Raw genomic sequence first — 16,097 nt, 5'->3', positions numbered from 1 at the left:
ATAATGTTATCTTTTCTTACAACAGAAACAATAAGCTGCCGCAGCAACGTACAGTGGGCAAGTAGAGCTGTTTTTCTTGCACCAATGATCATATTTTGATCTTGTGTCTGTGGTGGATGTGGTGCAGTCACCATGGCCACATAACTCTCAGATTAGAGAAACGTATAGCTGGCTGTGTGGACTGATCAAAGCATGAGACACTTGACTTGGATTGACGTTTATGACAGGCAGTTGTAGCAAAAGCTAAGAGACAGCTTTTTTTCTAGACCAAACATCATCCACAAAAAACTAAATGTGTTCTACATTCAAATGCAATGATAGAGTGAGCGACAAAGTTAAGAAGAATATCTAGGACACTGAACAACAGGACAGCTGCAGCTTTTGTCAGAGAAACAATTTCAGATTTCGTTCCTTCCTGGCACCTGCTTCATTGGGCAGTTTCAACAGTGGTCTGAGACCCTGGTCAAAACTACACAGTCCTTTTGAAAGGTATTTAGTGTGAGATGTGAATAAATCTGGGTTTTCTCCTCTTGTGACGTCATTCCAGTTAATCATGACGACAGATGTACAGGAGTCTGCCTCTGGGTTGAACCTGGCTCCCTGAGGCCTGATACTGAGGGCGGCACAACATGGATTTAATTTTTGCAAGATACTGCTTTGTCAAACTGTCGGAGAAACCACTTCAAGCAAGCATATTAAATTTCAGATTGTGCATTAAGCAGATTAGAGGAAACACACCAAGAGAAATTACTGTGGCTCTGTTTCTGTACCATTTCAATCTCTTGTCTCTCTCTTTCGACTCTTAAATATTTCTCTATGCATTCCAGCTGATACTGACCACCTTCAGTCTGGTCAAAGGCTCTGATTGGTTGTGTAAGGCACAAATGGACAAATAAAACAAATATTAATCCTTGACAAACAGCTGAAAATAAACTGTGTCAAGTTTATTATAGCTTTACTGCCTTTCAGTCCAAGAATAAATTATGGAGCTACACATACAGTGAATGGAAATGAGGTCTCTTGGGGAGTAAATTATTAATAAATACAACTTTGTTAATGTCGATGGCATTTTGTCTCAGCGTGAACATTAAGTGGGGCATCGCTATCAAACCTTGCTGTACATCACGTGTCCTCACCCAGTGTGTTGTAGATGCCGTCAGCCTCCTCTTTCACCTGCTCGTCCAGCCGCTCCATATTCTGCACCAGCAACGCCACCACCTGACCCTCCAACTGTAGACACAGAGACGAAAGAATTAACGATCCTGGTCCCCGAAACCATGTGTCTTCAGCATTTATTTATAAATCTTAGTTTTGAGCACTGCCACGTCTTGCACCTTTAATCTACCTTGACAAACCACAATGCACTGTATACGCTGTTATGTCCTTTAATCTTTACACGTTGTTAGGGGTGTGTATTGGCAAGGATCTGGCGATACGATATGCATCATGATACAACAATACGATATATTTTGAATTGATACATTGCAATACTATAAGCCAGACAATTTTTTTTTCTTTATTTGACTGCGCTAAGTTAGTCAACGCTTGAGCATTCGATGAGCAACAGACCTGTGCTCTCGTGAGATTTCATTGTTCTGTTGTAGCAGAGGCTGAATGACTGTTTCAAATGCAAAACAAAAGTAATGCCGGCATGAGTGTTTGCATATAAATTGTTAATCAAAAAATCGATACAGTGCTTTTGAATATCAATACAGTATTGGGAAACGAAATATTGTGATACTACAGTGTATCGATATTTTCTTACATCCCTTGTATAGTGCATTATCTTTTATTTGTTGGACAGGGCCCAATTCTCTGTCCAGTAACTCACTCTAGTAATATAAGAATTTAAGAGTTAGAGTTTGTTAGTGTTAGAGTTTTTCAATAAAGTCAACTTCGTAGCTACCAAACTATCCCTCCATCTATGAAGTCACATTTTAAATATTCAATATTCTTCTTATATTAAGATGAAATATACATCTCATCACCCAAAAACATGATGCCTGTCCAATATGAGATGTAATTGCTGCGGAGGCTTTTTAAAATGAGGAAATCTGGAAATCTTTCAAATGAATCATCATGAACATGATGTGATGTTTAAGCGAAAACTGACAAACTCACTTTGCAAAGAGCAGGGAAAAAGATGCAGAGGAACGTGGACATGACAGAGTGAGGGTTCACTTTTAAGCCTTGGCCTTGGCAGAAGAAACACGCTTCCTGTCTGAGCTCCTCTGTACATGTCCAAGTGTTATCAGTCAAGTCGCGATTGGAGACTCATAAACAAACAGCTCGCTGGGTGCTGACTGGCCAGATAAAAGTACAATTACTGATGAAAGGAGATGGACAGTCAACACAGATTTATGAGTCACCAGAGACCGTTGTGAATCATTTTGATTCATCTTATCAAGGATACCACCTGGCCTTCTGGCAACAAGGACAGAGGAGCTGCAGGCAGTACAGCAAAGAGGAGAGACAAATGGATTCGACCAACCCTCACTGCCCTGAAACTGTTTCACTTGGATGTTGCTGTAAAGACAGACTGTGGTTTATGGATGCTCAACTGCATGGTAAATGAACTACGTTTATATAATGCCGTTATACCGAGAGTGATGCAAATCCACCTGAGCTATTGTCTCATCCACTGTCACATCACAAGCCAGTTCACACACACACACACACACACACACACACACACACCACAGCTTTCCTGTCAACAGCTAACCAGCCAATGAACAGAAACACTTCACATCACGATGCTCCTAAACATGCCTGAGAGATGTTACAGTACAACCTCAGACTGAACACACAGATGGACGTAGCCTCTGTGACGTCACCCAGAGGTTTCTGAAGAGCCATCTATCCGGCGTCCACTGGCCCTAACTCTCGGCTAATCCGAAAATAGGCGAAGAGGAGAAGAAGAGGTGTCATGCAAGCTTGTGGCATACGCTCATCCACCTGTCACTCAAAGTGGACACACCCTTCACTATACACATAATTTAAAACCTTGCAATATCAAAATTTGTTAGTTTATCTTTTTTAAACGTATTTCTGCACTTTAATGTTCGACTAATTTTTCTTCTATTACTAAGGGTGAATCTTGAATATAATCAAAATCGCATTATAGCAAAGTGCAATATCCGGATTATAAGAGCTTTATATATACCCTATACAGTATACACACACACACACAGACACACACAATATATATATACCGTATATATATATATATAAAAAATGTGTCACCACTTACCAAAAATCACAAAATCCATTTTTTCAGTGAAAACAAAATGCAAAATCAACAATAACTTATAGTTCTCTTTTAGGATTTAATATTCAGGAGCTACCAATATCCCTGATGAATGCCACCGAGATGTAGCCTGGCTGGCACTAAAATGGGCAACTTCAAGCAAACAGATGGTTTGATGAAGTGTCACAGAGAAGCTGCCATGAAGCTGCTTCTTTCCTCCACTATAGGTATATCAGCACTTTATTGCAGTTTGACCTTTGTGTGCGTTGCTCCAAATGTCAGCAAACATAATGGGGCATCAAAAATCATCACTGGCTCATGGACAAGCTCAGTGACAACAACAAAAAAAGGAAGCGAAAGAAAGACAGAGTCGGCTAACTCTGAAGAGAGAGGATGAAACAAAGAGGGAGACGGTGTTAAACACACACAGCCACGCAGTGACAAAGAAAAGCTTTAGATAAATCCAAAGTAAAGACTGGGAGAGAAGCTGCTATAATTATGGCGATGACATTACGCATTAAAATGTAGTGATTTTCTCCTCGACGAAGTTCTTGACAGTTTCTAAATTTCAATCTAAAAAGTCATTTATTTGCAAGACCAACTTACACTGGAGCACTGCCAAAAAGAATAAATAAATGGTCATAATTATTGAATAAACAGAGGCAGAAATCATAAAGCGGTGTGAACATTTGTGCCTCATTTAAATTGCGGTATGTTTTCAAAGTTAATACACTATTTGTTTTTATTATAACACCAGTAAAAAGAAATAATGGCAGGTTTTCTTAATCATTTTATCTGTTCTATCAACAAAAAAATGATTACATTGCATCAATATCAGTTAATACACAGGGTTAAAACCAGACACAGGTTTGACGCAGCATCATGGAAACAGAATATAGTCTGACTGACAACTCAAGATGTCTACATGTACTTCAGTCAACCAATGCCAACTGAGGCTCTGTTGTGATCCCTTAAGAGAGAGAAATCATCAGCCTGATTTGGATGCCACAGAACCAGAGACTTCTATTGACTCCACAAAGTGCTGCTTCGTCAATATCGTCAAAGACTAACTCAAAATCCTGAACTTACCAGAGCGTCTATGAGCACCTCAGCACCCTCCTCGCTCTCGTGGAGTGTGTCGATATCTGTCAGCTCCTGCAGCAGGTCCACCACTGCTATGGCGACATGTGGTTCAGGCTAAGGAAGATAAGCTGAGTTGTTGCAAAAATATCAAGTTGGTCTCAGTGTTGTCACATTTCAAGCATTTTTATGTCATTATTTTGATTCAATATATTTTCTAATACTTCATCTGCATAAGTTTTTTTTTTTGTTCAGTTTAGACAGACATTTGGTCCTCTTCAATTGCACCTGTCTATCGTTTGAGTTGTGCATAAGTTTTTCTTCTTCTCCTATTGTCAACAAATCCCATGAAAAATAAAACTGTTTTTTTTTGTGCATCTCTCAATACTTTCTGACCGCCTACAGCTCCCAGTCTCCAGCACAGTCATTTCAACTAACAACATAACCATTTCCAAATAGGGCAAAAGTACAGTTTCATTTGAAGGCTCAGTGACTTCCAAAAAATAAGTGGAGACTATTTTCAGCTGCACTTCGGGTGTACCTCTGCAGGAGATTGACCAAAAATAATAAACTGCTTTGTGCAAGTTCAGGTAAGGTAATAAAGGAACATGTGCCCCTTGTGCAACGGTGTGGCTCCCTGATGTGTTTCTAATGGAGCTCTATGGCACAGAGAAATAAGCAATAAAAGGCTACAGACACAATACCAGTGCTTGTTGCAGGGCTCAACCCTTTGCTAGTTTTCTGCTTTTTATGAGATTTGCTGTTGATAAAAAACAAACATGTATGTATATGTTTATGTTTATGTATATGTATATAATGACGTATCTGGTTGAGACCAACATTAGATTCCACTGACAGGATGATTGCATCAAAATTGATTAACAGTCTGAGTCAAAAGGATATCAGTGTTTTCATGACTGAGGAGGCCGAGCAGTGAGTGGACAGCATTGAGCTCCACCAGCAGGTGGTAGAGGTCTGGCATCGTGGCAATCACATGCATTTCCTGGATGATGTCGTTCAGATCCAGCTCTGACTCCATAAACCTGGTTTAAAAAACGGGAAAAGAAAAAGAAATCAATGGCTGGCTTGGCACTTAAACATTTTGTACCGTCATTGTCCTCTAAGAGCAGGATATTGAGATACTGTATCAAGAGCAGAGGTGCAACACAATGATGTTTCCATCTATTTAATTTTGCTTAAATTGTTACAGTCCTAGTTTAACAAATGAATAACATTTTTAATTAATAAGGTCACAAATCATTTTGGATATGGTTCAGTTTTTACTCAAATTTAACCAAGAGAGTGATGCAATGCGGACAGTTATTAACGGACTTACTTCTCTGGATTGTCTGGAAACTTAATCCTCAGTTCCTGATTTTTGTATGATCTTTTCTCAAAGGTCAGGATCATTTTCTTCACTGAACTCTCATCCACTGGCTCTGCCTGTTTGATTAGCAGAGAGAGAGAGAGAAAAGTGAGGAACAGGGAGAAAAAAGAAAATATTATAAACCATTTATATAGGCTGCAAAAACAGAAAAGGGCATTTCGACAGTGGGTTCATACATTTATCTTTCAGGATACTTCAAAATTTAGCCACTTCAAAATTTAGCCACTAACATAAAACAATTTTATCTAATGTTAAAAAAAAAGCTACCTTAAAAATGCATATAATATGCTGCATACAACAAGATTTTATCCATATTTCTTGGTTTGTTTGTTTTTTACAAATACAAACTGGATTTTTTTTGTGAACATCACTTAGCCAGCTTAAAATCTTTTTGAGCCCATTTTGAATAGGTCAAACTCATTGTGTGAGCTGAGCGGTGCAGCCAGGAGCTTTTTCCACAACCAAAGGGAATCAGAGAGCTTTTCACAGGAAAAGGAATGTGTTTGACCTTCTGATGGCTTAAAAGCCCACTAAGTGTTGGAAAGATAATGACAGGTTAGGAAATTACTATTGTCTGACATTATGGAACAGAGCTGCACTTTCCTCTGAGTAGCTCTTGACAGCGAATATTTCAAAAGGCTGCTGTGTGGGATAATAGGAACTGGGTTATAGATATGAAGTTTTCTAATGCACTACACAATATGGCATCGCTGGTAATGGCAATCAGGAACAATCACACAGAAATGTCTGGAACACTTTCCCACAATGGGCACACAGGCAAAAGTGCTCAAGAAATGCTGCACACAGACACACAAGACTACTTGTCTAAAAGCCCACACTGTGAAGAAATGTCAGACGCTATGAGATGTGTGTAAAGACTTCTCTGTATATGTAAAAGTGAGTAAGCTTTTGATTTCAACCACGCTAGCAGAGGCTTAAGCTGGATTTCTGCTGAACATAAGGGGTTTACATGAGTCTGAGGTCCTGATTTACACTTCTGTTGATATCACCGCTGCAAAGCAGGAACATTATAGAGCCATGTTGTGCTTCATTTTTATTTCCCACTAATTCCATTAGACTTTCGGTCACTTTTTGACTAAAGCAACAGTGGAAAGGTTTGTCTCGTTTATAATTACTGGACATGAAACTGTTCAGTCCTGATTGAGCCATGTTTTCTGTGATGGAGCTATGGGGTTAGTGGGCATAAAGTTTATCAGCTTCATTGGATGTGTGTGTTAGTGAAAAGGGAAGCTCAGATTTATTTTGTCTCTCTGAACTTTGAGAACTTTGTTGAAGAAAACACAGTCCAAGTTGACCACAGATTCTCTTTATACATGTCTATAAATGATATTTCCACTGCACCTCTAAGTGAAGCTCACAACAGAAACATCAAAGAAATGAAAGTGCAATGCTGCAACACATCAAGTCAATTTCTTTAACGTATAGTCCCTGCTCACTTCACTACCCTACCAATAAAATGAATCTTTTCTCACTATCATGAGTATGGAAGTCACGTTTATGCTTGCAAAAGGCAGTGTTGTGCTGTTAATATTCAACATAAAAAATATCTAGAGCATTCTGAAATTGTGACATTTGCTCATGAATGACATCTAAATTTCTTGTTCTTTGGGTGAGCAATCGCAAAAATCAGCTATGAAACAACAGTGATAACATTTGCACCGACGTAACAAAACTTAATAATGCCATAACACTTTAGTTACTTATTGTTGGATGATTGTTATCTATATGAGTGACAACTATTTGAGGTTATAGTGGAAAGCAAATCCTGTACAAAAATGCACAGCTCCTCGCTTTTCAGACTCACTGAATTAATATTACACTTTACAGAAATGATGTCACGATCCTATTATAACTCTTAAATAATTCCCCTCACCTCAGGTTCCTCTTCATCCTGGTCCATCAGTTTGTCCAGGATCTTCTTCTTATCTCCAGTCAGCTCCTCAGCCTCCCTCATCTCGGCCCCACCTTCGTTTCCTCCTGCTGCTGCAGCTTCCCGGTATCTGGCCATTTCCCTGGCACCCAGGCCTTTCTGCTGTTTCCCCCCTCGGGAGTCCTCCTCTCCTCCCGCTGCTCCTCCATCATCCTGCCTGAGACGCTTTGCTCCCCTATCAGGCTGAAAGAGGAAAGGATGTGATGAAATGTAGCTTTTTACACAGGAATATGGTATGTCCAGAAATTACATGGGTGGAGCTGGAGTAACAGTGTGTGAAAAGGTAAAAATATATGCCTACAGTGTTATGCATGAGAGACGACTGATAGAGAGATAAAGGGTGAAATGCATTGTGAAAATGGCAGAGTATCTGCATGTAGTACTAGACAGATTATGGAAGACATGGAAAGCACTGCACCTCTCATCGATTATTTCCCTCATAGCACCAGTTGTACCAATACAAACAGCTCCTCTGGGGAAATGACAACTTTTAATACAAGTTGCCACAAGCAGTTAGAAATAATTAAGAAAATGTCGGATTTTACTGAAATCGACTGTTATTTTGAGGAGTGTCCATGTGCCGAATTTGCAAATGAATACAAAAGATTGATAAAATGTATTCACTGTTTCGATACAAAGCATCTTGAAAACAGAAACTGGATCAATTAGGATGATTTAGTGGACGCTGGTGTAGAGGACATGACACGTAATCGGACTGTCCTGAATGAAGTCAGTGTACAAATGCAATGTGCACACGTGTTTGTAGTTTACGTAAGCTTATGAACATAGTTTAGACAGTTATAGTAGCATTGTTGTGTAAAAGTTGATGTCGCATACTGCCTCTTAATTCACTGCACGTTCAGCTAGCATGCTATATGCTAACGTTACTGTAAACAAGGGTCAGAGTTAAGTTGCTGTCCCCCCGTGCAGGTGTTACATTATACACTCGGGGTAAATCAGTGAACGTATATAGACACGACAAAATAAATAACAGGACTAAGCTAAAGCATCTCTGCTATCGCTCAGAAGTAGCCGCTAGCAATGCTACTGCATTCAATACAATGAATGAGACGAGTTGAGGTTAGCTGAACTAAGTTTACCAAACACTGACGAACAGAATCAAATATCTACCTGATAGTTCAGGAGCTCTCCAACATCCATTTGTCCGGTTTAGAGGCTTCAACGGTGTCGTCGTTTTGTCCGGGTTTAGGTTTACAGTGAGGGTATATGAAACACGAGCTACCGGTTAGCTAGTCGGCTAACAACAAGCGTCTCATACATGCCTGCCGTAAAATGTGTCGGTGGTGGTAGCATCATACTGTCGTAAACGTTGTTACCCTGGTTATCCATGAACAACAGCCATGGATGTATATGCATAGATACATTTGATTAATAATACAATAATAATTTATAGCAAAGAGGTAGCACAGAGAGCTCTGCACACATTTAAGTATTCCCAGTCTTTATGACACACACAAGCTACTGACTTGTGACAGACTGGTTTGATCGGCTACCTAATTCCATGTTTGTGGGTCACCATCTTTCATGTTATTTTGTCTGTTCCGTATTAACTCTACAACACAATTAGCCTACTAGCTATATTGTCAAACAGCCTCAGTAGATGTTATTCATAATCAATAAGACTTTGCAGATTGATATTTTACACATACAGAGTGATTCATGTGTAAAATATGATATGGCAATTATTGAGAAAGTACCTGACAGTATAAATTGATAGTTTAAATGAGCTAAACCACATCCAGCAACAACCTAAACATAGCCTAGGCTACATGTTAATAGAAAAATAGTGATAAAATGTATGCCAACATGCTGAAGTTTAGTAATTCTGCAAAATGAGAATTTTAGTAGGCCTAGCCTAAGTTAGGTAAAATTTGGTTATTGTATTTATTACTGTATTTGGGGTATTTTATTCATACTACTGTATTACTAATGGCCTACTTTACTGGCAATACCTCTTGACAAAAAATGTGTTCCTCCTTAAATAAAATCCTCAGGCTCACCCACCAATCCTGTAATAAACCACCTCAGTGATACAAGTAAAATTAGACATGACTGTTTCCTCATCAGACCTTGCACATGAAATCCTGGTCTTAGGGGCTCAATTTTTTTTTAGTATTCATAGCAGCAGAGCTCGATATGCCAAACAGGCTTATTGTTCCAGACAGGCAGAAAATCACCTTTTCAATGAGCGTCACGGGAAAATGTATGACTGGTGCATGGTGTACAAGCCTCCATTGCCACTCCAGTTTCTGTCCAGTGATCTGTGACAGTAGAGCAATAGAAAAAACATTTAAAAGGAAGGCCACTGCCAAGCAGCCAAGCTTGACATCCCAGCAAACACGAGAGAGAGCACACTTGATCAAAGGAAAGAGAGAGAAACAGGGTGACAGGGAATAAAAGGGAGGAAGATGGGTGAAAAGAGAAATTTATATGGAAATCCCAAGGATGGAGACAGCATGACAGTTGTAGATGAATACAAAGCCTTGATTGGGCAAATTAGAGATAACACAACTGAATTTGAGTTGAGAATAAACAGACCCTCAATTTTACAAATTTCACATGTAGTGTAAACTACAAGAGCAGCTATGCACAATGCAGAACTGTAATACTGAAAATATTAGAAAACAGTGTTTTGATGTTTTAAGTCAAACCCACAGAAACACAATGCTATAGGCCTAATACTCAACTGGAGCCAATTAAAAACTCGACCAGATCCACAAGATACAATGTGACAAACAGCTGGGCAGTTAAAATTTGTGGTATATTTTATATAAACATGTCAAATACAGTTAATTAGCATCTTCAAACAGCCCTGAATCTCCTCCTCCGCTGCAGCTGCTGTGAAGCCTTCATTATTATTACAAATCCTTTTGGTTCTACACAATGATTAAGGCATTCCACAATCCCTGAAGGAGCGAAAAGCTTTTCATACACAACTGTCTGCTTAATGACATCCCCTCATCATTTCCCTGCAGAATTATTCTGGGGCGACGCTGTCGGATCATTTCCACAGAATCATACCCCATTTCCTTTGAAACAGAACAATACAATTTCACACAAGCTGTGAGGGCTGATTGCATTAAATCACACGAGGTCAGTGTGATTGTATCATGCTGCGGAGGCTCACATAAGTGTGCTCAAAATTCAGAATGGCAATGCTTATAAGAGAGAGAGGGGGAGAGATGATGAGGACTGATTGTCCTTGTCATTTCCCCCCTTCCCTAAGTCAAGTGGTGTAATCAAATGGTTTTCTCTGCTCTTAGATAAGATTTGAATTCTGCATGACATCAGCCTTCAATCCTTCAAGGCACCCACCTACACACTAATCAATAAAGTTTCTGCATTTCTTAACATTGAAGAGTCAGTAAAAATTATCCCTGATGTAAAATGGTACTCTTTATGAACTAGTCCAAGGTGGATATGAGTTGCACTGAAAAGTTGTTATACAGTTATAATATGGTTACTGTAAAATACTGCCTATGTTTTTCATTCTGTTGTTTTAGCCTTAATACAGGGCCATGGGAAATTATTATTTTCTTTAACCTTTACACTCTTATATTCAACTATTCATCAGTGAGTTTACACATCACAGTTTTGTTTCTCATGACAGAAGTTAATTTATATGTCAGGGAGCAAGAAGCCAGGAGAGACCGTTGAAGGCCCTGATGGAGATTCGTCAAGGTTTAAAGAATATTTCAAAACAGTGGAGCATGAAAAATATTGGTGATTTACAGTGACATAGCACAAAACTAACTGAGCTTATTAAAACATTTTGCATGTTTAGTGTGACTGCCATAGTGTCCAGTTTGTATATGGCCAGACCAACTAATCAGATATGAATACATTTAAAACACAAATATGGCATGTTTGAGTGGTAAAAGCAGTAGATTATGCAGCATCATGTTTTCAACATGATCATTGCTGCAGCTTAGACAGGTCCTAGTTTTTCACTGACCCTCCAAAGCAGAAAAGGGAGGTTTTACTAAGGCTTACTGAAGGACCCAAAGAATTATTTGGCAATCCATCTGCTGGGGCAAAACTCAGACACATAATGTAATTTTTTTCACATTCTTATTCCTGCTTTTCCTGCAATTTAGTAGTAGTAGTAGTTTATTCAATCTTTTACACTGAGCATCAGTCACAATCGGTCAACCTTCCATAACATCATTAGTTCAACTAGTCATAAATAGATCGAAAAGGTGTAGGCTGAAGCTATCTAGCTTATAAATGCCTACCTTTTAATTCAATATTTCAGTAAATCCATTAGAGCTCTTCATGGTTTCAGAGTCATAAAAAAAGTATTCAATAATTAACAAATGAAGCCAAAAAATAAAATACTTAAAGCAGAAGTAAGTGGTCCGGTCGTTTTCGCTAATGCTGCGTTCCAGGTAGGCTTTTGAAATCGTAAATTACAGCTTCAAGTCACAATTTACGACTTTGTAGCGTTTCAGGCAACCCACTCGTGTTTTTCCGACCTGTTTTGCCGGTGAAAGTCACTATAACGGCCACTCGTAACTTCTGACCAGTGAACTCGTACCAGATCGAACTGGTACCACTTCACGGTCGGAAAAATACGAGTTTCCTTGAACGCACCATAACAGTCCTCGTCCCTACGTCGCCACATTCACAGCGTCCCTTGGCTGCACACACAGCCCTGCATGCCGTTCTCTCTCCTCATTGGATAAAAACTGTAGGATACGATAAATGTTTTCTCTTCGGCTCAGAGCAGAGCAGAGTGACTGACAGACCCGTGTTTCAGTCCAAACACTCTATGCAAGTGATTGCTGTCGGAAGATATAACTATTTAAGACTTATATTAACACAAATATATCACTTACTTCTGCTTTAAACAGTTGCAATCAACACCCAATTAATCAATCCTGATAGCTTTCTATCATACTATGTTTTAGTCTATTTCTAAATGTGTTATGTTTTTTGCATTGTTTGAGATCCTCTGTCAAGCTATTCCACAGTTTTACTCCTGCCACAGAGATACACATGCTTTTTAATGTAGTATCTATTCTTGGTTGTTTTAAGTTAAATTTAAATAGTAACAACCACTTATGAGCATGCACATTTGCATACTGTGTACACTGTATCAAAAATTACATCTTTGCATTGTGTTAGAAAATGCAGCTGTAAAAAGCTAAAGCTCATTTGATATAAAAATGTTTTCAAGAAAGCCAGCACATGTGTAATAGCTTTCTTCTCCACTGCCTGGCACACAAACATGACACAGACAGAAGCTGGAGGCTGCTGCCTGGTCTGCTGCACCGTGGTAGAGAGACAATGAAAAACAAAAGAAACGGAGAGAGAGGGGAGATGGCAAGTGACAGGACACACACCAGACCTTAGAGATAAATGTATGTAGGAACAGTGTGGGAGGAGAGAGAGGAGAGGGGGTGGGAGATAGAGGTAGAGAGTGGCATTCACAGATAGAGGAGGGGAGAGAAAATTAATTTTATCTCCATTATGAATATGATGGCTGTGGTGGTGTGCTGTGGTGGTGGTCTAGTGGACCAGGGGTGTAGCTAATCGCAGCAGCCTGTTCACACCACACATGCACACACACCCACACACTGTTCTGGGATGAAAAAGCCCCCGCAACAGAGTTCAGAACAAGATGTGATACAAAAATTCTCCAAAGAAACTGATACCGATGCAAGTGTTTTAGGTGGATTAGCAGCTCCTTGAAGGCATGGAAATTAATTGAATTAATTAATCTGCTCACCCCCTGTGAATAGCAAGAGGAAACTCAATTTAAAGTCACAGAGACACCAAATACAAGGAGCCACTGTTTCAAAACAATCTCTACAATTTCAATGTACTTGAAGACTTCAGAAACTGATAACGTATAAATAAATTGCTGAATATTTTAGTGCCATAATGTTTTAAGATGTAAACAGTCATCATACTACACATTCATTGGAACCTTATGTAAAGTCTTAATTATTTGTGTTATTGGTCCCCATCCACACTGTCATTTTCAATAAAAAATACGATGACTTAATACACTGACTTAAACAGAAATATGTCATGAGAATAACACAGAGATCCAGTTGTGTTGGTGTAATGGTTGGCATGATACTCTCTTTCTATCTCTTTCTCTATCTCTGTGTGACATTGGTAGTTATGAGATCAATATGTACTCTGCATGAATACACTAGAGTTGTAGCTCAGTGAAATGTTGCAGGGGAACACGGTGGAGAGGCTGTAATGCATTTTACAATGCTGAATTTGTCATGATTTGAAATATGGCACCATAAAAACAACTTGTTGAGCTTTTATAGTGTGCTGGGTCTGATGTGACTGTGCAGAGCCGACTGTTCAACTGAGTCTGCTCCCAATCAGACGAATACGCTTGCAGCCAGGTTCTGTGTCGGAGCTCAGTTGCATAAAAAGAGACACATTATTACTTTCACTATTTGTCGCACACAAACATCTTTTCCAGATCCATGCATTACGTATAACTCTACTCTTAACAGTAAATTCAAGACGAAATTTAAGTGATGCTTTAAAATCAAAATGTGTCATTATTGCACATTTTTGAATGAATTATTCACAAGACTGAAGAAATCCCTTTGGATTAATCCCTCCATTTCGCCATCTTAGTGCTCACATGCAGGATCAAGTCCCTAAAGCTTTGCTCGTCTTGAATGACATTTGTGCGCACACACACACACACACACACACAGTTTGTATTCTATTTGGTGAATCTGTGCTTTTTAATCCTGAAAAAGATTATAAATTCACTGAGAACACTGAGGGGGGAAAAAAACTTAAGAAGAAAAAGAAAAACTGCTGTGTTTGGTCTGTCAGTCAGTTTGGGATCAATAACAGTAGCCTATTGAAACCTGTTTTGAATGTTGGTAGTGGGGCAGCCATTGTGTTTATTTGTGAATCACATAGAGTAACAGAGTGGATTTTTGTAATTCTGCCAATCAGGAAATCAAAGCCTGTAAAGGTGGACTGGTAAGTTGATCCAGTCTCATTAAGAAACTGGTTAGTAACCATATTTTTTAAGAGATCACAACTGGGGTTGTTAGTGAACCATTTCAAGTCATGAAAGACATTTCAACATCCCATAGACTCCAGGATGCAATACATAAATAAAAATAGATAGATGATAGTGTCAAGGGATCTCCAAAATTAAATCTTTACCCTGAATCTCCTGTTGGGTAACAAACTGTGAAAAAGAACATAAGCAGACCAAAGAGCAGTTGGCTGAACAGAAATCCCTGAAACAAATGCGCATCAACAGGGAGAAAGGAACCAAGAAAGATCTGAGCGCGTCAACTTGACTCTCGCGCAAGACTTTGTATTACAGCTCCATTTACAGACATGTCCGCTTTCTTGAAGTAAACAAACCCCTCGGTGTATGTTTGAATAGCCATCTGATGTTTTTGTGGGATGTATAGCCTAAACAGCCGAAGATACGTCCACTCCCATTATACGCTGCTGTGGCGATACGGGGACAGACAGAACTACTGAGCAATTAAAAAGAAAATCTTCAGATTCATTCTTTTAGACCTAAAACATTAGGAAACTAAAGCCCCAGGTTGCATTTGCCTGGAATTGTCCCTTAAAAACAAGGTTCTGGGTTTGATGCCTGGCTCTTGGGCCTTTCTAAACAAATAAAACCTAACCCTGGCCTAAGTAAACACTACTGTACATATCCTAACTCTAACAAAGTGTTATCCCATTTTAATTGTGAACTCTGTAGAAAATGAGAATAGGCTATATGCCCAGCTGGCTGAAATCCAGGAAGTAGTGGTACTTCCTGGTTGGTACTTTCTGAATTTCAGCCAGCCAGGTGTGTCTGATTATTGTTTTGAGGTCAGACCAAGGGGGCAGTTGTCGGTCTGAGAAGTGAAGCTCACTTCCGCGTTCAAAAAACTGCAATCCCCTCGGATTCCTCTGGGGGCTGGTGTCAGAAAGCAGCATTCCCCATAGACCCCCGTGTTAAAATCGCCGACTTTACATCCTCAGTAAACATGTTAAAAGCCTGATGTCAGAACGTTTTTTCGTCTCAATCGATAGTTTCTACCCCCGCACACACTCTGAGGGGGGTGAATTTTTTTTTAACTCTACAGTTTTACTGTTATTAGGTTAAAATTCTGGCCAATCAGGGCGCGGAAACGTTGAGTGACAGGTCCGAGCAGCTCCGTGGACAGCTGCTTCGAGGCCAGTGGGCGGGTTCTCGGCCGGCCAATCCAACATGGCGCTGTTCAGGCCGCCATATTTGAGTCACAAAAACGACTCCCCAAAACCAATGGGTGACGTCACGGATGCTACGTCCATTCTTTTTACAGTCTATGGGTCAGACACACCGGGATTAATCAGTTTGGCCAATCATGTACAACAGGAAATAAAGGAGCTGGCTGAAATTCAGGCAGTACGAACCAGGAAGT

At 39.6% G+C, this 16,097-nt stretch overlaps 1 protein-coding gene across 2 annotated transcripts in view; it reads right to left on the bottom strand.

Annotated features, from left to right (window-relative positions):
- The window catches only part of ctnnbl1 (catenin, beta like 1), a 61,960-nt gene extending 53,010 nt beyond the window's left edge, over positions 1-8,950 (bottom strand). The window contains exons 1-6 of one of the 2 annotated variants that reach the window (XM_085781190.1): positions 8,797-8,950; positions 7,609-7,848; positions 5,664-5,770; positions 5,231-5,370; positions 4,337-4,434; positions 1,137-1,230 (exon numbers count right to left, since the gene is read on the bottom strand). In XM_085781190.1, coding sequence (XP_085637316.1) covers positions 1,137-1,230; positions 4,337-4,434; positions 5,231-5,370; positions 5,664-5,770; positions 7,609-7,848; positions 8,797-8,826 — 709 coding nt within the window. In that variant the 5' untranslated portion in view covers positions 8,827-8,950. Of the gene's footprint in view, positions 1-1,136; positions 1,231-4,336; positions 4,438-5,230; positions 5,371-5,663; positions 5,771-7,608; positions 7,849-8,796 lie in introns of both variants that reach the window. The other variant, XM_085781191.1, reaches the window with a different exon arrangement.
- Positions 8,951-16,097: the final 7,147 nt, after the last annotated feature.

This window comes from Trachurus japonicus, chromosome 7 (assembly GCF_045865225.1).
Source record: "Trachurus japonicus isolate A0001 chromosome 7, Traja_1.0".
Taxonomy (NCBI): Eukaryota; Metazoa; Chordata; class Actinopteri; order Carangiformes; family Carangidae; genus Trachurus; species Trachurus japonicus.
This window is presented reverse-complemented; position numbering and strand designations above follow the sequence as displayed.